Source organism: Micropterus salmoides, unplaced genomic scaffold, assembly GCF_014851395.1.
Source record: "Micropterus salmoides isolate LMB-PRFRI ecotype aquatic unplaced genomic scaffold, ASM1485139v1 Ms_hic_scaffold_9, whole genome shotgun sequence".
NCBI lineage: Eukaryota > Metazoa > Chordata > Actinopteri > Centrarchiformes > Centrarchidae > Micropterus > Micropterus salmoides.
The window spans coordinates 36,726,968-36,752,448 of record NW_024044681.1 but is presented as its reverse complement, the minus strand read 5'-3'; the positions used below and the strand labels follow the sequence as shown (position 1 = coordinate 36,752,448).

The 25,481-nt window shown below is 41.5% G+C and overlaps 1 protein-coding gene across 1 annotated transcript in view; it reads right to left on the bottom strand.

The window, feature by feature from the left end:
• Window positions 1–19,294, bottom strand: part of LOC119895882 (CXADR-like membrane protein) — a 127,207-nt gene extending 107,913 nt beyond the window's left edge. The window contains exon 1 of the mRNA XM_038709274.1: window positions 18,604–19,294. Coding sequence (XP_038565202.1) covers window positions 18,604–18,775 — 172 coding nt within the window. The 5' untranslated portion in view covers window positions 18,776–19,294. The remainder of the gene's footprint in view (window positions 1–18,603) is intronic.
• Between the last annotated feature and the right edge of the window lie 6,187 nt (window positions 19,295–25,481).

The following is a 25,481-nucleotide window of genomic DNA, read 5'->3' as shown; positions in this document are numbered from 1 at the left end:
GTCATGGAGTTCCACAAGGATCTGTCCTCGGACCAATCCTCTTCACTTTATATATTTTTCCTTTAGGCAATATTATCAGGAAATATTCCATAAACTTTCATTGTTATGCAGATGTTAGCCAGATGAAACTCATCAGTTAGCTAAACTTCAAATGTGCCTGCAGGATGTTAAAACCTGGATGACCTGTAATTTTCTAATGTTAAACTCAGATAAAACTGAAGTTATTGTTCTGGGGCCTAAGCACCTCCGTGACACATTATCTAAAGATATAGTTTCCCTTGATGGCATCGCCCTGGCCTCCAGCACCACTGTGAGGAATCTTGGAGTTATCTTTGATCAGGACATGTCGTTTAAGTCTCACATTAAGCAAATTTCAAGGACCGCCTTTTTTCACCTACGTAATATTGCGAAACTCAGGAACATCCTGTCTAAAAATGATGCAGAAAAACTAGTCATTTGTTACTTCTAGGCTGGATTACTGCAATTCCCTATTATCAGGCTGCTCGAAAAAGTCCATTAAGACTCTTCAGCTGATCCAGAATGCTGCAGCACGTGTTCTGACAGGAACCAGGAAAAGAGATTATATTTACACATAAATACACATACAAAGCTCTTAATGGTCAGGCACCATCTTATCTTAAAGAGCTCATAGGACCTTACTACCCCACCAGAGCACTGCGCTCCCAGAATGCAGGGTTACTTGTGGTTCCTAGAGTCTCCAAAAGTAGAATGGGAGCCAGAGCGTTCAGCTATCAAGCTTCTCTCCTGTGGAACCAGGTTCCAGTTTGGGTTCAGGAGGCAGACACCATCTCCACATTTAAGATTAGGCTTAAGACTTTCGTCTTTGATAAAGTTTATAGTTAGGGCTGGCTCAGGTGAGTCCTGAACCATCCCTTAGTTATGCTGCTATAGGCCTAGACTGCCGGGGGATTTCCCATGATGCACTGAGCTCATCTCTCATCTACTTTCTCTCCCTCTGTATGCAACCTCATTCCATTATTGCATGTTACTAACTCGACTTCTCCCCTTTCCGGTAGTCTTGTGCTTTCTCGTCCCTCTCCTTCTATCACTTCCTGCAGGTGTTTCTGGCTCTGGAGCTGTGGAGTCTGGATCTGTGGCTGCGGGTCACCTGCGTTCCTGCTCGACACCCTCTGTTACAACAACTATTTTTACTAGTCCTATTGTTATTATTGTTATTATAATCATTAACATTACGATTATTATCATTAACACTACTATACATATCTATACCATTTTTCATTTAGTCTATAGCAACATCAACTTTACTGTCTGTACCTCTGTGTGTATATTGTGTAGGCTGCCACCCTCCCCTCTCTCTCCTTCCATCCCTCTCTTTTTCTCTCTGTTCCTCTCTCTCTCTCTCTCTCTCCCCTTCACCCCCAACGGGTCGAGGCAGATGGCCGCCCACCTTGAGCCATGGTTCTGCTCGAGGTTTCTGCCTCTTAAAAGGAAGTTTTTCCTTGCCTCTGTCGCCTAGTGCTTGGTCTTGGTGGGAATTGTTGGGCTTCTGTAAATAACATCATAGAGTATGGTCTAGACCTGCTCTTTTATGAAAAGCGCTGTGAGATAACTGTTGTTGTGATTTGGCGCTATTTAAATAAAATTGAAAGTGAAATTGACATGGTCTCGGTGTCCTTAAAAGTTAACATAGATCGAATTTTTGCTATATTTCTAAGATGATAAAAACATGATTGAACAAGCTTTGTGGTGTGCTGCTCAAAATTTAAATTATTATCCAACCAAACACCAAGGTTCTTTGCAACAGGCTAAATATGATTTACTAGGGAACCAGCAGATGACAGTATTTGCCATCTGCTGGGACCCGAAGACCAGGATTTCTGTTTTGTATGAGTTCAGCTGGAGGAAATTATTTGACATCCATTGTTTAACTTCACAAAGGCAGTTGTTAAGTGAACTCAGTATTGTAGGGTCTGTGGATCTGATCAAGTACATTTGTGTGTCATCAGCATAAATATGAAAAGAAATACCATGTTTATGGATAATACGTCCAAGGGGAAGCAGATACAAGGAAAACAAAATGGGTCCTAAAACCGACCCCTGAGGCACACCATATTTAAATGGACAGAACGAAGAGACATAGTTGTTTACAGACACACAAAACTTCCAATTAGACAGGTAGGATGAAAACCATTCTAGGGCAGAGATCCCCACCCAGTGCCTCAGTCTGTCTAACATGATGTTGTGATCAATGGTGTCAAAAGCAGCGCTAAGGTCCAGGAGTACCAGGTCTGAGCACATACCTTCATCAGCAGACATTAAAAGGTCATTGGTCTCAGTGCTGTGGTACTTCCTGAAACCAGACTGAAACTTTTCAAATAATTTGTTATTTCCCAGTACAGTGAGCAGCTGTTTTGACACAATTCTTTCTGAAATCTTTGCAATAAAAGGCAGTTTTGAAATTGGTGTAAACTTTTGTTGGACGGAGGGATCTAAACCAGGTTTCTTTAAAAGTGGGTTCACGCAAGCCGTTTTAAAATAATCAGGGACACAACCAGTAGATAGGGAGCTGTTAAAAACAGAGATCAGATGGGGCCCAACAGAATCCATTACTTTCAGTAAAAACTAACTCAAGTGGGCTGGACGATACTCTCATTTGTGATACTGTTTTTAAAAGCTCAGACAAGTCGATGGGATGAAACTGGTTAAAACTGTCTTGTTGCTGGTGAAGAATCTCTGAGTAAGAGGCCGTGGGGGTAATAGAGGCTCTGATGGACACCACCTTATTGGTAAAATAAGATAAAAACAATTCACAGTCATCATTACTTCCAGCTGAGGCACAAGTAGGGGTTGGGTTTACCAGCTGATCCACAGTCTTAAACAGAAACCTGGGATTGTGTTTATGTGTAGTAATGAGTTCAGAAAAATAGTGTGTTCTCGCATCCTTACCATGTTATTGTAAATTAATAAATCCTTCAGACTGAGGTAATGGACATGGAGACTAGATTTTTTGCATCTGCGCTCTGCTTTCCTGCATTCCCTTTTTAGGCTGCGAATGCTGTCATTTATCCAGGGTTGCTTACTAGCTTTAGACGTAGGCCTGACCTTTAGAGGAGCAGTAATTTTTAGTGACGACAAGCAGATATGATTGAAGTGATCAACCAGATTGTTGGTGTTGGAATCAGACAGGTGTTGGCTTTGGCTCTGAAAGAATGTGCAAAACTTTGAAACACTTTGTTCATTAAAGATGCGATAACACACGGAGTTTGGTGAGGCGGCATGAGTAACAGGCGAATTGCAGCTAAAAACAATACATCTGTGGTCAGATATGGTCATGTCCACTAATTCCACAGAGGAAATGCTGACACCCAGGGTAAAAACCAAGTCCAGTGTATGACCACGGTTATGTGCCCTTTGACATGTTGTTTGAAGTTAAAAGAAGTGGCCATATTTAAAAAGTCAGTTGCATTAACATTGGTGGGGTCATTGACATGAATATTAAAATCGCCACAAAGCACAATTCTGTCATAATTCAAAACCAGAGTAGATAAAAATTCAGGAAGTTCTGATAAAAATCCTCCAGGCGGTTTTGGGGGGCGATAAATTATAACAAATATGACAGGTTGCAGCCCTCCAACTTTAAGAGTGAGAACTTCAAAGGAGTTAAATTTATCACAGCGTACTTGATGACATTTAAAATTTTTCCTATATACGCTCACTAGCCCACCACTACGACCACTGACCCTCGGTTGACTAAAACAATCATATTGAGGCGGACACAGTTCAGCTAGCTGGCTATAGTCATTCATTTGCCAGCAGGATTCGGTTAAAAACATAAAATCTAGATTTGCAGACAAGATAAAATCATTTAAGACAAAAGTCTTACTTAACAGAGATCTCACATTGAAGAGAGCCATTTTAAATGAGTTTGTTTTTGTTGCTGGAGTTGGTGCAGTTGTCCTAATCCTTATAAGATTATTATGATTTCTGTGTGGGATGTGCACATTTCGGTTTACTGGTCTATGCGTGATGATGACAGGAATAGAAGTCTTTGGAACAGCGCTGGAAACAGACGGCTTTACATGCCAGCAGGTGGAGACAGTTGTTTGTGGCAGTGAGGCAGAGATCTGTTCAGTGAGCGATGGTGTGTCCAGCTGTGCTGCATGAATGATTACTCATTCACGTAGGCCTAAGTCCTGAGGGGAGGACCGCACCACATGCTGTATGTGAGCAGCTAACATTTCTGAGCCCCGTTTGTTTGGGTGAAGTCCGTCTGTCTTAAAAAGAGACATTCTTTGCCAGAAAATATTACAGTTATCGACATAACACACACGGTGAGCCCTGCAGGCGGACTGGAGCCAGTCGTGGAGGACAAAGAGTCTACTGAAGCAGCCAGCACCGCGACCAACTGTGGGAATGGGACCAGAGTTAAAAACAGACTTTCCACACTGCTTTAAAAAGTTAAAAAGACAGTTAAAATCTGATTTTGTCAGCTTAGACTGCTGAAGAGCTGTGTCATTTGTTCCCACATGGACTATCACTCTTGTGATGGAGGATGGGAGCGATGGCATTAGGTCCTGGAGTTTTTTTTAAATGTCAGCTGTGGTGGCACCGGGGAAGCAGTGAGTGGTAGAGTTAACGAAACGGATGTTTCTGGTTATGGATTCACCAATTATTAGTGTGGTTGGGGAGAAAAGAGGACGAGGAGATGCCGGTTGTGGGGTTCCAGAGCAGGACTGAGCAGAATCTGCTTCAACGCTGCGTGCGGACTGAGGATGGAGTGTGTGAGCTGCCAAGTGTTGTGTTGGAGTAGCAGTAACATACCTGAGAGAAGGGCTACCCGACGGTGCAGGATAGAGACGGCCTCCGGAGCGTCTGAGCACAGCCTCCAGGATCCTATGTTGGGAAGCGGAGGTTTTTGACCGGGATGACGGCTGGGCCGCTGGTCTGCCGCTGGGCCTGATCGGTGGCCCAGCTGATCACTGTTTGCCGCCAGTGCAGGAGATGCAGCCGGTGGAGGAAATGCAACAGTGTCGGCAGGCCCTGCCTGCTGAAAGAGATCCGTATCAGGGAAACTTGAAGCCGCAGGTGCATCCGCTGGACGGACCGGAATGTCGTTAGACAGGGCTGCATAGCGGCTGGAGAGGCCGATGTGCGGAGGAGAGGCAGCCCCGTCCGAGCCTCTCTTGCAGCCACGGACCACCACTTCAACCCAGGTTGACTGATGCTTCGGAGTTGAGCAGGAGGAAAGCCTTGGAAGGGTAGAGGGGTCCCATAGCACGGTGTCCTGGATGTTACCGGTTGCGCTAAGAGAAACAATTTGTTTGGCTTGTACTGAAGCCACATCCATAAAGCCAGTCAGCAGGGAATCTTTCTCTTTGAGTTCCTCTGAAAGTCGTCGGATGTCTTTCATAAGGTCAGCAATCTTTTTGTTCGCTTTCTTAAGGAGTATGCAGTCATCATGGGGCAGAGTTATCTCGGCTAGCATAACATTTGATGATCGTTACGAGGGGAAAAGCATTTATTTTGACTATGATTACCCTCCCGAGATTTTGAAGAAAAGGAAGGTATATATGGGGATATTGAGAGAGCTCAATCCACTTCCAGACACCACATCCAGCTAAGCTGAAGGTGTTTTTTGACAGCGTTACTTAGGTCTATGAGAGCACGTCAGAGGCGGCTAAAGACCTGAAGAAGAGAGGATTCCCTATGGAAAATATTAAAGAGCCACACTCTGCAGCGCTGAAGCAGTGGAGATTGACAATGTGGAAGAAGGTTGTCTGCAGACGGGTAGTGTACCATGGGCGGATAAGAGAGAGACTACGGAGCTTTCAGTGTGCTCCACCACCAACATCTGTCGCGGGCAAATGAAACGCCCTAGGGTAACCATCTCCACACTAGCAGGGTAAGTGGCTACCGGCTGGAGCCATATACTTCTATAGAAGTGCCCAGTGTTAATTGTGAAATCATCTGGGACTAACCCCCCAGCATGGACCCTCATCTCTTACACTGGGCTTCAAAAGAAAAGTGTTATTAACCTAATTCTAACTAAATTGGAATTATACAGGCCTACTTAAGGTGATACACCTGTTTTTTTGAGTTTTCGAGTTTTGCCTACTTACTATGACTACAAGTAATTGTGTTGCATTTTTGTACCTAAAAAGAAAATGCTTTACAATTTAATTTTCGGTCTACTAAGGAATTAAAATTTTATTTCCTAAAAGTGCTTATCCCTATCCTTATAACTGAGAAGAAAATACTCATGTTTCTCAACTCTTGGCCAATTACAAAGAGATTTAATAATATTATTTATTGAGCCTGATAAGATGGAACTTTATAACGGTTATGGGGAAACCGTATCTTCTTTGATACTGACGAGAGGCCCTCGACGAACGCGAGGATCTTCTCTCCACTTGAGGTTTTATTTGAACTTCGGGCTTGGAAGTCTTTGGTTTGTGTTTTTCTTTTTTGTTGTTCATTGTTCTTGTTTGGGATATCATGGGTAATGTTACACAGGTGTACACAGTTTGAAAAGAGTATATGCATCATCAGGAATATAAGATAGTCACGCTATATGTCAATGGGCTGCAGAATCCGATTAAAAGGAGTAAAATTACCCTGCACCTTACTAAAAATACACTCTGGAGACTGAAGATGAGCATATTAAATGACAAAACAGTACAGAAACAGATCCAACAGGAATTTGAAACATATCTACAAAATAATGATAATAGGGAGGTGTCTCCAAATACTTTATGGGACGCAGCAAAGGCAGTCGTTCGAGGTAAAATTATTGCCATCACGGCTTTTCGGAAAAAGAGAGAAGACTTGTTGAACTTCAAGAGGAAATGAAGTCATTAGAAATTTGAAACACTGGGAAAAAAGACCCTCAGACTAGAATAAACAAAATTAAACAGGATATAAATGATGAGGAAATTGAAAAACAACTTAAATTTACCACCCAGGGCAATAAAATTGCTTTCCTGGAGGATACAAAACAACGGGGAAAGAACCTCCCGTCTGTAGGCCGACTCGTCACTGTCCCGGATGAGGCCGATGACCGTTGTGTCATCAGCGAACTTCAGGAGTTTGACAGATGGGTCTCTTGAGGTGCAGTCGTTGGTGTAGAGGGAGAAGAGGAGCGGGAGAGCACACACCCCTGGGGGGCACCAGTGCTAATAGTCCGGGTGCTGGATGTGATGTTCCCCAGTCTTACCTGCTGACTCCTGTCAGTCAGGAAGTTTGTGATCCACTGACAGGTGGAGGCTGGCACAGTGAGCTGGGTGAGTTTGGTGCTGAGGATGTCCGGGATGATGGTGTTGAACGCCGAGCTGAAGTCTACAAACAGGATCCTTGAGCATGTCCCTGGAGAGTCGAGGTGTTGCAGGATGTGATAAAGTCCAAAGTTGACTGCATCATCAGGGTACTCCCAGGATTCTCAAAGTTAAATTTAAGACATTTTAAGACCTTTTTAATACCACCTAGGATGAAATTTAATACCAACTTCACTGCCGTTTAATGGAAAATCTGTGAATTTTAAGTGAAATTTACAAATTAATGTTAATTTAATAAAACATTTTATTATAAAACATTCATATTTAACACACTATAGCTTTTTGGGGTGTGTTTGTACTTTGATAAGATAAAATGAATCAAGGACGTCACTCTGTGTTGAAAAGTGGTGGGGACATAAAGGTTCGGATTAGGGGTGTGAGGATACACTTAGCTCACATGCACAATTCACAATATTGGGTTCACGAGAACAAGACAAGAAGATATTTTAACACTATTTGAAGAAATATTCAATGCTGAAATATATTTAAATGGGGGTCTGGGGATCCTGGGGATCCTCCCCTAGAACATTTTGAGCACTAAACACGTAATTTCCTGCATTCTGGATACATTTTCTGCACCAATTTATGGTAGAATTGTCTTTATTTAAATAAAGTGATTCAGATTTTTTAGCTTAAACTTTTTTGAACAATGCACATTTGTTTCTTCTATCTTTAAATTGCATTGCATGTTTTCTTATTGTGCAAATAAACCTCTCTTGAAAGGAACAGTGAGCGCATTAAGGTACTGGCCAATATGTCCAGGTAAGGTTATGCAATAAAGTCATTACTGTACTATACATAATCTGTTTTGCAGTAAACTTCTCTATAACCCTGAAGTACAGTAGGGCAAACAGTAGGCATTTTTTTTACACACACTGTCTCATTACTTTCAGAGAGTCATGGAGTTGGAGGCCAATCAAGTCCCACATGAAATGATCTACGTTGACGAGGCTGGCTTTAACTTGGCGAAAAGGCGGCGGCGTGGAAGAAAGATAATTGGCAAAAGGGCCACAGTTAACGTGCCGGGACAGAGAGGAGCCAACATCACCATGTGCACTGAAATCTCCAACAATGGTCCACTCCTGTATGAATGTGAGATTGGCCCCTACAACACCAACTGCCTTATCCTGTTTTTAGAAGACCTGTTTGAAAGACAGGTGCTAGAGGCAGAAAGGGGACAGGTCACATGGGACAATGTGGCATCCCACCATTCCCATGCAGTCACAGCCTGGTTTGACACCCATCCGAGGATGATGTCCCATTTCCTCGCCCCTTACTCCCTTTCCTCAACCCCATTGAGGAGTTATTCTCAACCTGGAGATGGAGAGTTTATGATCATCGTCCACAGGACCAAATGTCCCTCCTGCATGCAATGGAGTGCATGCCAAGACATCCCAGCTGAACACTGCCAGGGGTGGATAAGGCATGCCAAGAGATTCTTCCCTAGATGCCTTGCTAGAGAAGATATCAGGCGTGATCTACCAAATGCAGAAGGCCGGGCAGATTAGAATATGACTTTTATTTTGTGTGGCATATTCTGCTGGAATATTTAGTATTGTCTCATACTGCAATATAATATATATAAAAAATTTTGTCCTGTTGAAAATGGAGCCTTTACTGCAACAATCCAGTCTTTTTCTTCTCTTTTTTTATAAACCGTACATTCTATAAAGCTACTCTGAGATGGGTCATTCATCTTTTGTATTGAATTTCTGCAGCAAAGGAAACAAAATGCATGCATTTAGTAAACTCAGTGCAGTGTCTGCAAAATAATAAGGGGTCATGCAAAGGCAAAAGGCACTAACTTCCAATTGATTGCTCGCTTGGTAGCTGATCCCTAAATATATCCCTATATACACTACCGTTCAAAAGTTTGGGGTCACATTGAAATGTCCTTATTTTTGAAGGAAAAGCACTGTACTTTTCAATGAAGATAACTTTAAACTAGTCTTAACTTTGAAGAAATACACTCTATACATTGCTAATGTGGTAAATGAGCTGCAAATGTCTGGTTTTTGGTGCAATACTACATAGGTGTATAGAGGCCCATTTCCAGCAACTATCACTCCAGTGTTCTAATGGTACAATGTGTTTGCTCATTGGCTCAGAAGGCTAATTGATGATTAGAAAACCCTTGTGCAATCATGTTCACACATCTGAAAACAGTTTAGGTCGTTACAGAAGCTACAAAACTGACCTTCCTTTGAGCAGATTGAGTTTCTGGAGCATCACATTTGTGGGGTCAATTAAACGCTCAAAATGGCCAGAAAAACAGAACTTTCATCTGAAACTCGACAGTCTATTCTTGTTCTTAGAAATGAAGGCTATTCCATGCGAGACATTGCTAAGAAATTGAAGATTTCCTACAACGGTGTGTACTACTCCCTTCAGAGGACAGCACAAACAGGCTCTAACCAGAGTAGAAAAAGAAGTGGGAGGCCGCGTTGCACAACTGAGCAAGAAGATAAGTACATTAGAGTCTCTAGTTTGAGAAACAGACGCCTCACAGGTCCCCAACTGGCATCTTCATTAAATAGTACCCGCAAAACACCAGTGTCAACATCTACAGTGAAGAGGCGGCTGCGGGATTCTGGGCTTCAGGGCAGAGTGGCAAAGAAAAAGCCATATCTGAGACTGGCCAATAAAAGAAAAAGATTAAGATGGGCAAAAGAACACAGACATTGGACAGAGGAAGACTGGAAAAAAGTGTTGTGGACGGATGAATCCAAGTTTGAGGTGTTTGGATCACAAAGAAGAACGTTTGTGAGACGCAGAACAAATGAAAAGATGCTGGAAGAATGCCTGACGCCATCTGTTAAGCATGGTGGAGGTAATATGATGGTCTGGGGTTGCTTTGGTGCTGGTAAGGTGGGAGATTTGTACAGGGTAAAAGGGATTCTGAATAAGGAAGGCTATCACTCCATTTTGCAACGCCATGCCATACCCAGTGGACAGCGCTTGATTGGAGCCAATTTCATCCTACAACAGGACAATGACCCTAAACACACCTCCAAATTGTGCAAGAACTATTTAGAGCAGAAGCAGGCAGCTGGTATTCTATCGGTAATGGAGTGGCCAGCGCAGTCACCAGATCTGAACCCCATTGAGCTGTTGTGGGAGCAGCTTGACCGTATGGTACGCAAGAAGTGCCCATCCAACCAATCCAACTTGTGGGAGCTGCTTCTGGAAGTGTGGGGTGCAATTTCTCCAGATTACCTCAACAAATTAACAGCTAGAATGCCAAAGGTCTGCAATGCTGTAATTGCTGCAAATGGAGGATTCTTTGACGAAAGCAAAGTTTGATGTAAAAAAGATCTTATTTCAAATACAAATCATTATTTCTAACCTTGTCAATGTCTTGACTCCATTTTCTATTCATTTCACAACGTATGGTGGTGAATAAGTGTGACTTTTCAGGAAAACACAAAATTGTTTGGGTGACCCCAAACTTTTGAACGGTAGTGTATAATATAACATATAATGGCCTGTATGAATTGCATAACTGCTCCCCAAAGTTTCCAATTATGCTTTGAGAGACAAAGAGACATGGTTTTGGTTGTTTGGATGGACTGGATGTAGGCAGTAGGGTAATGAGAAAGGGGGTGAGGGGTGGGGGAAAGATGTGAAGGGGGTGAGAGAGGTGAGAGACTTTGTCATAGTGATTTTTGTCATCTGGCTGAAGAAATGCTCAGTAAGGGGAAGTTCCCCCCTGCTGCTGCGCTCAGCTAATTAAAAATCACACTGTACACATGCCTGCACACACACACACACACACACACACACACACACACACACACACACACACACACACACACACACACACACACACACGCAGCCCCAGTGAGTTCCACAGGATCACATCATGCATCTGCTGTGAGAGAATCCTCCACTGGCATTTTTAAAATAATACTATAATAATTCTATTCATAGTTTTCACGTGACGTCACATTCCAAGGAAAACGCTCCCTTGGAGGGCAAAAAAGACGTTATTTTCCGCTGCCTGACAACCAATATGCAAGTGATACACTGTTACTTTGAGTTGCTGAAAATGCTGGATGGATGTTTCCATCGGATGCAATAACTGAGGAGGAGACAAGCCTGGGCTGTGTTAGGTGAGGAATTCCCCAGAAGGTAAAAGTAAACAATACTGCAGTCGAGCGGCGGCAGGGACCTGGCGGTTTTTAACGGTAGAAATGTGGCAGTGGATGCTGTAACGTTATATGGATCGGATATGCCCAGCAACTGTGCATATCAGTGTCCTTCGATAGTCCTCTGAAATGTTGAGCAAGAAACTGAACCACAAACTGCTGAGTGTGTGTATGAATGTTAGTTCCATTCTATTGAGGTTCAGTATGTGAATGTGTGTGTATGAGGTGAAGCGCTTTGAGTGGTCGGAAGACTAGAAAGGCGCTATATCAATATAGTCCATTCACATATACTGTCTCTTAGCTATAAGCTATAAATTTAATATGCTTTTTTTTTGCTCTTTAAAAAATGTTTACAGTTTCCATCCATCGTCAACCGCTTATCCTGCACGGGGGGGCTGGAGCCAATCCCAGCTGACATCGGGCGCAAGGCGGGGTACACCCTGGACAGGTCGCCAGTCCATCGCATAGACGAACAACCACTCACGCTCACACTCACACCTAAGGACAATTTAGGGTAACCAATCAACCTAGACTGCATGTCTTTGGATGGTGGGAGGAAATCGGAGCACCCGGTGAGAACCCACGCAGACATGGGGAGAACGTGCAAACTCTACACGGAAAGGACAGGGCAACCAGGGTTTGAACCCGCAACCTTCTTGCTGTGAGGCCACAGTGCTAGCCACCGGATCACCGTGCCACAGTACACCTGTTCAATTTCTAGTTAACACAAATAGCTAATCAGCCAATCACTTGACAGCAACTCAATGCATTTAGGCATGTAGACGTGGTCAAGACAACTTGCTGAAGTTCAGGGCATGAGAATGGGGAAGAAAGGGGATTTAAGTGACTTTGAAAGTGACATAGTTTTTCAAAAACTCCTGATCTACTGGAATTTTACACACACACAAGGGTTTACAGAGAATGGCCCGAAATAGAGAAAATATCCAGTGAGCGGCAGTTGTACTGTAACCAGAAATACTCTGCTCTGGCATTTATCATTCTTCCAGCCTAATTCTTGTCTCATTTGTAAACAGTAAATTCATCAAATTCAGTCCCCCATATTGCTATTTTCCAAGCTCATTTACTGTAGTTGTCATAGCTGTTAAGTACACCGGCAAGAGGATGAGGCGGTGCGGGCCGCAAGACTGGTGGCTGCCTAGTCTCACATAGCTAGACCTATCTCCACACAGGTAGTTGCTGCTCCTCTGCAGACTTTTGTTGGCCAATCAGAAGAAAATGGGCTTTTACAGCTTTAAAACAGAGTGTTCAGACAGAGGGTGAATAGAGGGATTGCAGCAATGGACAGTGTGAGAAAACATGTGTCTGGCAGTATGGGAATCTGAGCAAATTGCTTGCGAGCATGCATTAAGGCCCAAAGTGAACCTGGAGTTATACAAAGATGAGATGGCATCAGAGAGAGTGAAGGGGGGGAGTGAAGTCCATGGTCACTCTAGTCAACAACAAATCTAAATCTATCTGAGTCTCTTGACTGTCAAAGTCACCTATGAGACACACTGCAGAAGCGGAAAGACGTGACGACAAGGAAAGAGAGGGATGAAGGGGAGGGGGAGGGGGGCTGTCAGAGATTTGAGGCAAGAGTGCTGTAAGATGTCACATTCTAACCTCCGGCGCTGGAGACTTCTGTCATCTCCACACTGGACAAATTATTTGGCCTGCCACTGGTAATCTCCTCTATATGTAGAGACCAGGGGACAGATTAACTCAGAATTTTATGATTCTGGCCTAGGAAGGACACTGTATTGCCTTCATGTTCAAGGTGACAAGAGCAGGCAGTTGTTGGATGATAACAGCTTTTCATACATAGGAAGCCAAAAGCAAAATCCAAAGAACGCAAGATGAAACCATAATCCACACGTTGGCCATGCTGACAGAAACAGAAGGCAGAGACGAACACATGTTAAAGCACAGCCACAAGCTATGAGCAAAAACGACAATGATCCAACACAGACTGAACAGAACACAGGCATTAAGTAGTGAGGCAAACGAGCGGGGCGGGAACATAAAACAGGTGGATCACATCAAGGAGAACAGAACAGGAATCAAAGCTAGACACCACCAGGCACAGATTACGTGATTACAAAATAAAACAGGAAGTAAAGTGCATGGGAACACACCAGGACAGATCTACCAAAGTAAAACACAAAATATGGAAAGACTGCAAAATCAGGGCATGGACTGAGTACGGACCAAACAGGAGACAGGACTACACTAAAATATGGAGACATAGGGCTAAGGACTCGAACAGGTACAAACCATGCAGATAAACATTGAATAAACTAAGCTACAACCCTTAAGACAAGATCAAATAATGAAACAAAGAAATACACAGACCAGGAATAACATTAACATGAACTAAAGCACAGAACTAAGAACTGAGGCAAAGAACTAAAATGCAGGACTAAGACCCAAGACATAAATAAATAGGGACATCGACCTATAGAAACAGAGACAAATAAATAGACACTTGAAACAATGGCAAAACCAGAAACACAGGGAAAAATACAAAACAAACATAACCCAAAACTAAACTCATAACACAGAGGAGGTGGTGTGTGTGTGGATAACCTGCATGTATTGGATTGCACTACATCGCCGGTCGATGAAGGAATAAAGGTCCAGATGGCTCTTCTGAATGTCTGGTTATTGTCTAACAAGACATTTGTTCTTTGCAAATTTTTTAACAGAGACGTGGATGCATGAGGGTGATGTATCGCCACTGATGGAACTTCTGATGGAACTTCTGATGGAATTTTATGTCCCCCTGACATCAGCTTTTTCAGCACTCCGAGACTTTCTGGAAGAGGAAGGGGGAATGTCTCACTTTTTAAGGACATTTTAAATGCAAACAGATTTTAAACTGTGATCCTTATTCTAGTTTTGAATCGCAGCTTTTCACTGTAAATAAACCTTCTGTGGTTTTGATTGCTGCAATCTATCGTCCACCAAAGTACAATGATCACTTTATTTCTGACTTTTCTGACTTTATCCAGATTTATTTTTCAGTATGAGAGGATTTTAATTGTTGGGGATTTTAATATCCATATTTGTTGTGATGATAAGCTTTTTAAATGTCATTGAGTCTTTTAGTTTCACGCAATTTGTGTCTGAACCCACACATCATCGTGGACATACATTAGATTTAGTTTTAAGCTATGGTTTGTCTGTGTCATTTAATAATATCAGTGTTTCACCAATTTCAGATCACTCGCTGATATTATTTGACAATTCATTTAGTATGGGGAAAATGGTGCAGAAGACAAGATTATCTCGATATATTAGCAATAGTGCTCTATATATAGTGGACTATATAGTGAGCTCGCCATTTTGTAGTGCTGTCCGAACGCATAGTGATAATTATTATACCCTATATAGTCCACTCATTGTATCCCAGAATGCATTTTGAAAAGTAGTGTACAACCGATGGTCATTAACCAAGCCATATATACCATCATGCACTGCGCTGATAGAAAAAAACTGATTGTCCAACGGCAATGACATAATTAATGGGGCCGAAATAACGATTGGAGTAGTGTCCGAAACTGTTGTTTTAATAATGCGAATGAGCTCCCTACATAGGGGGAGACTCTTCAGCTGATCCACAATGCTGCAGTAAAATCCAGAATAGAATTTAAAATCATTCTTCTCACATACAAAGCTCTTAATGGTCAGGCACCATCTTATCTTAAAGAGCTCATAGTACCTTACTACCCCACCAGAGCACTGCACTCCCAGAATGCAGGGTTACTTGTGGTTCCTAGAGTCTCCAAAAGTAGACTAGGAGCCAGAGCGTTCAGCTATCAAGCTCCTCTCCTGTGGAACCAGGTTCCAGTTTGGGTTCAGGAGGCAGACACCATCTCCACATTTAAGAGTAGGCTTAAGACTTTCCTCTTTGATAAAGCTTATAGTTAGGGCTGGCTCAGGTGAGTCCTGAACCATCCCTTAGTTATGCTGCTATAGGCCTAGACTGCCAGGGGATTTCCCATGATGCACTGAGCTCCTCTCTCCTCCACTTTCTCTCCCTCTGTATGCAACCTCATCCCATTATTGCATGTTACTAACACAACTTCTCCCCTTTCCGGTAGTCTTGTGCTTTCTCGTCCCTCTCCTCTCTCCTCCTATCACTTCCTGCAGGTTTTCTGGCTCTGGAGCTGTGGAGTCTGGATCTGTGGTTGCGGTTCACCTGCTGCCCCTGTGTTCCTGCTCGACACCCTCTGCTACAATTATTGTTACTAGTCCTATTATTATTATTGTTATTATATTCACTAACATTGCGATTATTATCATTAACACTACTAAACATATCTGCACCATTATTCATTCAGTCTATAGAATCACCTTTACTGTCTGTATCTGTGTGTGTATATTGTGTAGGCTGCCTCCCTCCCCCCTCTCTCTCCTTCCATCCCAACCGGTCGAGGCAGATGGCCGCCCACCCTGAGCCATGGTTCTGCTCGAGGTTTCTGCCTCTTAAAAGGAAGTTTTTCCTTGCCTCTGTCGCCTAGTGCTGCTCTTGGTGGAAACTGTTGGGTTTCTGTAAATATCATCACAGAGTACGGTCTAGACCTGCTCAGAAATAACTGTTGTTGTGATTTGGCGCTATATAAATAAAATAAAATTGAATTGAACAGACAATTTTAATGGTGCACTCCAGGATTTGTTGGAGTGGGTGGCTCCAGCTAAGACACGGAAGTGTCCTCCAAAAAATCATACACCTTGGCTAAATGAGGAGTTACTGACTCTCAGAAAGAGCTGCAGAAAAGTTGAACGATTGATTTTATGATGTATTTTTATGAGAGAGTTGAGGAGATCCAAACTACGATACCCCAGTCAAATGTTGGGGGATTAGACTGCGCTACCACAGATCCATTTTCTACAGGACAGGGCCATTCTGAGTTTGAGCCGATTTCTTTGGCTGAGTTAACTAAAATTGTTGTGACTGCAAGAGGTACCATTTGCTCTCTGGGTCCCTTACCTGCCTGGCTGGGTTGTTAAAGAACTATGGCCAACATTAGGATTGTATGTTTTAGCTGTTTTAAAGCTTTCGCTCTCCACAGGAGTTTTTCCGGCTTGCTTCATATCGGCAGTGGTTAAATCATTACTGAAGAAACCAAATCTGGATACAAACTCGTTGGAAAATTGGACAACCACTTAAGTGTGCTTAAGTGGTTGAGATCTTACCTTTCAGAAAGACAACACATTTTCCAACCCTTCACCACTTCACCACGGGGTTCCATAGTCGTTGGTCCACTGCTGTTTTCGTTACACTTAAGCGCCATTGGGTCAGATCATCCATTATTTTGGGATTGTTTTTCATTGCTATGCTGATAATTTACAAATATATATGCCAGTTATTGCAGGAAATGCATCTGATTTGGTTAAGTTATTGACTTGCTTGGCTGCTGTGAGGAGCTGGTTATCAGCAAATTTATTGCTACTCAACTCTCTCAAAACTGAGATGATAGCTATTGGACCAGCTGGATTAGGTCATTTGTATGACAATTTTACTCTATACTTTGATGTTTTGGTCATTCATTGCAAGGAGAGAGTAAAGAATGTTGGGGTCGTTTTGATTGATCACTTTCATTTGATTTGCATATTAAAGAGAAAGTAGCCTTCTTTCATCTCCGAAGAATCGCAAATATTAGATCAATATTGGCACTTAAAGATGCTGAGACCCTTATCCATGCCTTTGTTACATCTAGGCTGGACTATTGTAATGTACTGTTCTCTGGGCTGCCTAAGAAAAGTTTGCGAGGTTTGCAGATGGTACAGAATTCTGCTGCACGTATTCTGACTGGATCATCTCTATTGAGATTTTTTAATCAAAGATAAAGACCTACTTATTCACTATTGTGTATGAGTCCTAAATGTTCATTTATCTTTGATGTCTTTGTATAGTGGTATTTACTTTTCAGTGTTTCAATGTAAATTTTATTGTACTGTTTGTATTTAATTGTATTGTTTTTGAAAAGCACTTTGATTGAAAGCGCTCTATAAATAAATTTATTATAATTAATCTAATTGTTGCTCCATCAGATTTATTCAGCTGCATTTCATTTGTGGCAGAAGCAGGGACAAGTTTTCAACTATGCTATGCAGGCAGCGCCATGAGATAGAACATGCTGTTTTTGCCATGCCCTGTCGAACTCACTCCCATAATGCAGCTAATGAAAGCTCCCATCACCCCATGGACAACTGAATTAATTGTGATGTCATAGCCCTGTGCGGTTGCGATGGCAAGGCTGGGATATGCTCACATCTCTGATGCATGCTTACTAACACAGGTTTGTGTTAGTAAGCATGCAGTGGAAACCAAGGAGAAGCCCGTTCATTTTCTATAGACACACATTTCACAGTGGATCTACTCATGATGTGTTTTGTCAACAAAGTAAACAAGTGTGGTAAAATGTGTAGAGCTGATTAAGAGATTTATTTCCTTTGCACCACATTAAAAATATGTAATATATATTTACATATATAGTTGGACTGAGCACAACAGAGAGAGAGAGAGAAACAGAAGAACAGTGAGGAAGAGAGATTGTATGCTTCCTCTGGAACAGTGACATCAGATGTAAAGATCAAGGAAGAGTGAAATGGTAAACCCTGAGAAGGTACATTTGACAGCCAGAAGTTGTTTTGCAGCAATGATATGCTAGTGGTGCAACTCTAGGCTGAGCATCAGTGTAACATGACAGATATGAGGCTTTGTTCTGTGGTTTCCAGCTAGCTGTTACTATCCATTCTTACAAAGCCACTGCAGGAACAAAGTCTCTAGAGGCTGCACGTTTGAGATAGGATTCCTTAAAACAAATTCTTACCGGGCAAATCAGTCCAAGATGATTTTTTTTGCTAGCTTCTGACTTGAGAACCAAAGACAAAAATAGTGTCCTTGACATTCATTCATTTCTTCAGAAGGCACAACGCTGAGCGTCGGCATTAACTCAGTTAACAGTTGTAACAATTAGAGCAGCAGGGACAATGACGATAAATACTACAATAATTATGTTCAACAGCCAGCTTGATATTGGCTTTCTTGATAACACACACGCGAGCACACACACTGATATGCTAATAGTCTTCAGCATAAAATCAGTGATCAGCTGGAGCTGCACTGAACTTACCCAGGGAAGGTGTGACGAGAGGAGAAGCAGGCATCCCGGCATCCAGCGAGAACAAATTCCAACAGGAGAGGAGAGAGTATAAAGAAAATGTCCAGACTCTGTAACTACAATAACTACAGTGTGACCAAGCGGAGTGAAGAGTGCCGCACGTCTCCAGAACGGCGAGCAGCATACAGCGTCAGCATCCTCATTCATCCAAGCACAGAAGCATCCTGCTTTACTGATCACCAGCAAAGCGACTTCTCCTTGTCCTCACCCTTAGCTCGTGTGCGGGCTGTTTTGTTGCTGTACACGAGTGCACAGGCAGTCTCTTCATGTCCACTCTGCGCTGTAGTCCACTGCTTAGAAATCAAATGAGCTTGCAGCAGCCGCTAAGAGGGGGACCTCTACGGAAATGTGGACGGATACTGTATAGGCTGTTCATGATACAGTACTTCTGCGTCCAGGTACAAACATGACATTGTACTGCCCCTTTTTATCTTATGACTATTATACAAATACGAGACAATAATATCTATAGGTCAAAAAGGAGTCCCTCCAGTATCTATAATGTTATATAAACCACTATGGAATATTTTCCTTTAGACTTAATGCATTCCACAAACTACAAATATAGAACGAATCAATAGGCTACATGTAAATACAGAAATATAAATGATCACTGTTTATTAAGTCTCTGCAGTAGGCTAATAATGATCTATAGGAATAGCAATAGATCTGAAAGGAAAATGAAAATGACAAAGGTATAATGCCCTATGAGGTGTCCATTATCAGGAATTATTAAATTAATAAATACACAAATATAATTGTGAATGGAGGCTTTTACTGTGTCCCTGTTCCTATGGTTACTCATTTTAGATACAGGCTGATGCTATGTAGCAGCGCATTAATGTAGACAGCGCAGACTAGTGAACAGTCAACAGGCAGACACTGGAACTACTAGACTAGTAGATGTCCACTATGAAGGTGATAGAAGAATTGCATATATATATAGTAATGAACAATGACACCCAATTTAAATCTTAATCATTACCTAAACCTAAACTCTCAATTCCCTCAAGAAGATGATGGTCCTTTAACAAAAAATTTGTATCGCAGTTCATTCCAATTTGAGTAGGCCTATACTTTAGTATGAACAGAGTGGAGCATGATACAGAGTGCAGTCAGCACTACATGGTGCAAACACAAAGGGTGGTGACATGGCTTTGTTTAAGGCCAATCATATTAACCCTTTTTCTCACCAAAGGCACTGGACTCTGTAATGAAGCTGTGACAGTGTTGTGATGGAAGAAAACAGTGTGAGCTTTTCCACCAAAACAATTCTCTAAAAGGAAACATGAGCAAATACGGAAATACCCTTTTTTTTAATATTGTGAGTTCCAAAACGGAATTGTTTCATTGTCACATACAATGGTCAAATGATGAAAATAACATGAAATACCTGCACGTTTCATGTCATGCACTTTCAACTTATTTTGTGCCATACCTCCCTTTTTTGTCAAATTCATAACAAATCACCAAAATACCAAATAGGCAGTGTATGAAACAAAATGCCGCATAACCTGTGCATAGCCCAACAAAATACCATACACTAAAAAGGGCCCTTACACTTCTCTACATGATATATAATATATAGTGATAACAGCACTTTCAGCAAAAGTAACTGCAACTACAGATTCAAACTTGTAAGCAGCATTTTGGAAACAATGGTACATTTACTACTAGTACCTTGTTAACATCAACCCTGCTTATGAAGTTTTGACAATAATCTCTAGTACTGGACATTGATTAAAAATTTTAATCACAATTAATCATAGAAAATTAAAAGAAGAATCCAGAGCCACGATCCGAACATCATAACAGGCACCTTCTGAGCAACAGGTTAACATATATAAATCTGTTTTCTTGGTTTTTTTTCTGAACTGGTATCAGCAGAAACATTTTTCTTTTATCAGGGAGCAGCATAATCTATGTTCAGTAGCAAGTGTCCCTGTTAGAGTGAGGTGAAGTGGTCTCCTCACGCACATGCCCGGCCGCTGCCGAAGTTGAATTGTCTTGAACTTTTTGTACACGACGCGCAGCACAAATCACTGGAAGATAGACTGATCCTCGCTGTTTATGAGTTTCCAGAATCTATTACTGTTTACTGAATAGGACATCAACAAAGGGAATTTACATGGCTAAGCAACCCTGCATAACTAGATGTAGGTCTATCAGGTAAAGTATGTAGCCTATAATTTTAACTTAAGTTAAATAGGCTAGAGCTGTGTAGCACACAGAAGCCGTTGCCATGGTTCCTATCCATAGAGCGCCTGGTGTTCACTTGTCGATTGTCTCCCCTTCTGATCCCCGGAGCAAGGAGCAACTCCGCGTGGCCAAGCGACTAGGTTGTAATTTTAAGAACGTTTCTAAGACTGATATCTTCCCCAACACTAATCAGCATGTAGTGGGTAACTATCCACTTCGCACTGCTATTTGATCACTTATCTTGCTTTTGTTTATCTAGCTACTTCTTCCATACGCTGCATCCAGCATAGCCTCCCTCCGCTGCTTGTTTGGGTGGGTGATTTTCAGGATGATCAACACCTCACCCGATGGTTTGTCTGTATATGTATTCAGAGCCAGTAAGTAACAGACTTTCAAAATAATAATAAAAACTGCATTAACGTGCAATAAAATAATTGTCTGCGTTAATTAATTAATGCGATAATAATGCAATAACAACGCGTTAACATGGACAGCCCTAATAATTTCACAGTACCACTTAGCCTATTCTAAGAGTTTACTAGATATCAATTTGATATCGACTCCATCTCACATTGAAGCTCATAGCACATTTCTTTGTTGTGTAGCAACATAATGTTGATGCAGCAGCAAAGGCAGCTGCTTCAACAATACAGTTTGTACCTGTCTGAAGAAGACAGAGATGATAAAAGATAACTATCCACTTTGTATCTCTTCATATTTTTCATAAACATAATGCAGTGAAACAGTGTAAATGTTCCTCCAACTCCAAAACAATAATGTAAACCTTGAAATGTCAGACTACATCAACTAGTTGTGCCGAAGTTATCATAGTCAGCCAGCCAGCAAGTCGGCTATCAAGCTTGTAAGTAGAAAAGACTAGTGTGGTCCAACATGGTTTACAACTATGTAGGACAATGTATTGCCCTCCTGGCATGGTGGGTGCCAGGAATGGGTGTTTTCCTTAATCCTGCAACAGTCTGTATGAGGCAGAAAGTGTTAGCTTGTGTTCAGCTCTATTGCAGGATGTATTCTGCATCCTCAACATAGGCAGTACTTAAAATTTGACATCAGGTAAATTACAGTATCTTCAAGTATAGGAAATTTCTCCATATCGATATAGAAAATACAGAAGTAACCACAGCATAATGTACAGTGGGTACGGAAAGTATTCAGACCCCTTTAAATTTTTCACTCTTTGTTTCATTGCAGCCATTTTCCAAAAATCAAAAAAGTTCATTTTATTTCTCAGTAATGTACACTCAGCACCCCATCTTGACAGAAAAAAACAGAAATGTAGAAATTTTTGCAAATTTATTAAAAAAGAAAAACTGAAATATCACATGGTCATAAGTATTCAGACCCTTTGCCGTGACACTCATATTTAACTCAGGTGCTGTCTATTTCTTCTGATCATCCTTGAGATGGTTCTACACCTTCATTTGAGTCCAGCTGTGTTTGATTATACTGATTGGACTTGATTAGGAAAGCCACACACCTGTCTATATAAGACCTTACAGCTCACAGTGCATGTCAGAGCAAATGAGAATCATGAGGTCAAAGGAACTGCCTGAAGAGCTCAGAGACAGAATTGTGGCAAGGCACAGATCTGGCCAAGGTTACAAAACAATTTCTGCTGCACTTAAGGTTCCTAAGAGCACAGTGGCCTCCATAATCCTCAAATGGAAGACGTTTGGGACGACCAGAACCCTTCCTAGAGCTGGCCGTCCGGCCAAACTGAGCTATCTGGGGAGAAGAGCCTTGGTGAGAGAGGTAAAGAAGAACCCAAAGGTCACTGTGGCTGAGCTCCAGAGATGCAGTCGGGAGATGGGAGAAAGTTGTAGTAAGTCAACCATCACTGCAGCAATCCACCAGTCGGGGCTTTATGGCAGAGTGGCCCGACGGAAGCCTCTCCTCAGTGCAAGACACATGAAAGCCCGCATGGAGTTTGCTAAAAAAAACACCTGAAGGACTCCAAGATGGTGATAAATAAGATCCTCTGGTCTGATGAGACCAAGATAGAACTTTTTGGCTTTAATTCTAAGCGGTATGTGTGGAGAAAACCAGGCACTGCTCATCACCTGTCCAATACAGTCTCAACAGTGAAGCATGGTGGTGGCAGCATCATGCTGTGGGGGTGTTTTTCAGCTGCAGGGACAGGACGACTGGTTGCAATCGAGGGAAAGATGAATGCGGCCAAGTACAGGGATATCCTGGACGAAAACCTTTTCCAGAGTGCTCTGGACCTCAGACTGGGACGAAGGTTTACCTTCCAACAAGACAATGACCCTAAGCACACCGCTAAAATAACGAAGGAGTGGCTTCACAACAACTCCGTGGCTGTTCTTGAATGGCCCAGCCAGAGCCCTGACTTAAACCCAATTGAGCATCTCTGGAGAGACCTGAAAATGGCTGTCCACCAACGTTTACCATCCAAACTGACAGAACTGGAGAGGATCTGCAAGGAGGAATGGCAGAGGATACCCAAATCCAGATGTGAAAAACTTGTTGCATCTTTCCCAAAACGACTCATGGCTGTATTAGATCAAAAGGGTGCTTCTACTAAATACTGAGCAAAGGGTCTGAATACTTATGACCATGTGATATTTCAGTTTTTCTTTTTTAATAAATTTGCAAAAATTTCTACATTTCTGTTTTTTTCTGTCAAGATGTACATTACTGAGAAATAAAATGAACTTTTTTGATTTTTGGAAAATGGCTGCAATGAAATGAAAAATTTAAAGGGGTCTGAAACTTTCCGTACCCACTGTACATTGAAAACAGAAGCACAGCAAAATATTATGTACTATGTGTGTCCATACGTTTTCCTGTTCTTCAGGTGCACTTGAATTACATATTGAACAGTAGAACAACAAAAAAAACACTTTCACCACATTGTGCATCAAACAATATACAACCTTACAGTGAGTAACAAATATATTTGCCTCTCATGTTACTAATATTCCTTTGTCATACATTGTCACACATTTACATACAAAGTCAATGCAAAGACGTAACTTCCTGCCGGGCAGCACGCTGGACGCGACCATGCTCAAAATCACATGCAACGCTCTATCGCATGTGATGACATTTTTAAATATGTCTGTTACTTGATTCCAGCTATTGTTGTACTTTACTGTGAAATAAGTTAGCATAGCATAGCTCTGATCGATACGAACTCTATTCATGCATTTTAAAAGTTGTTTGCTTATAATCTTGTTAGACAGACCTGACATAGCATGACTTAATATTTGTAACAAATTGGATGTAGTTTCGGCATCAGTTTAATCCATTTATTGCAACTAAATCACAGTAAAATGTTTAATTTGGGTTGATATGACTGTAGTAATGGCAAGTTTTGTTTATTTGCATTATTGCGTTGTGTATAAACACTCCTGCGAGTAGTTCGGAGGTAAAACTAATGCAATGGGTGTGTGAAACTGGCATAAGGGGTTTTAGGTTCCTTCCAAGCTACAATATGTGCCATCAAGTGACCTGTTTAAACATTGCAACATGACATTTTTAGACACCTAACCTGTGGCATGTTTCAGCAGGACAGTACTTTCTGTGATCTCCAAAACCATTTAAAATCACTGCTGAGAAAGAAATCTGTTTTATGATGACAAAAAACATGTACTATAATATATATGGAAACTAATGACCTGCCAGGAATTTCACCGTCTTCTTTGGGAGGCAGCAAAAGCAGTCATGAGAGGTAAAATAATCTCCTACTCATCATACAAAAAAAGAAAGAGATCCTGTGAATTAGAGCTAGAACAAAAAATTTAAACATTAGAAGCTGCCCATTCTGCCTCCTCACAGGAACACATTGAATGATCTGAGAAAATTAAAACTTGAATTAAATGAAATAATTGATAAAAAGACCCAACTCCAGTTGCAAAGACTATGCTTGGAGAACTTTGAACATGGAAATGAATTGAGCAGATTCTTAGCCAACCAGTTAAAACAGAATAAAGAAATGATGATGATGAATGATGATTCAGCTGGGAATATGACTCAAAACCCAGAAGAAATAAATAATGCATTTAGAGATTTTTATAAAAACTTATATACATCATAAGTTGATCCATCTAGCTCAAACATTGAAGTATTTCTAAACAATATAGATTTGCCAAGGTTAGATGAACAGATCAGGGCTATGGATTTACCTACAGTATTTCAATGGCTGAACTCCATGAAGACCTCTTACATATGCTGAATAATAAAGCTCCCGGGCCAGGTAGTTTTCCTGTTGAATTCTACAAGGAATTCTGGGAAACACTTGTGCCCACATTCTATAGGATGGTAATGCAAATTAGGGGAAGTTGAATGCCGCCTACAACATTAGGCTGCTAATATCAGCCTGCTCCTTAAGCCAAAGATCCCACACTCCCATCCAGTTATCGCTGCTAGAGAAGGTCACTCCAGACTACGCCACTATTCATAGCTTGGAAACTACAATTGTTTCATTACATGCAGAGAATGCATTTGATAGGGTAAATTGGAAATTTTTGTTTGTTACTTATTTTAATAATATATATATAATTTGGATTTGGAAACTCTTTCATAGACTGGATTAAAATCTTATACAGTTCCCCAAGAGCTTCTGTTAGGACAAATGATCATACTTCTCC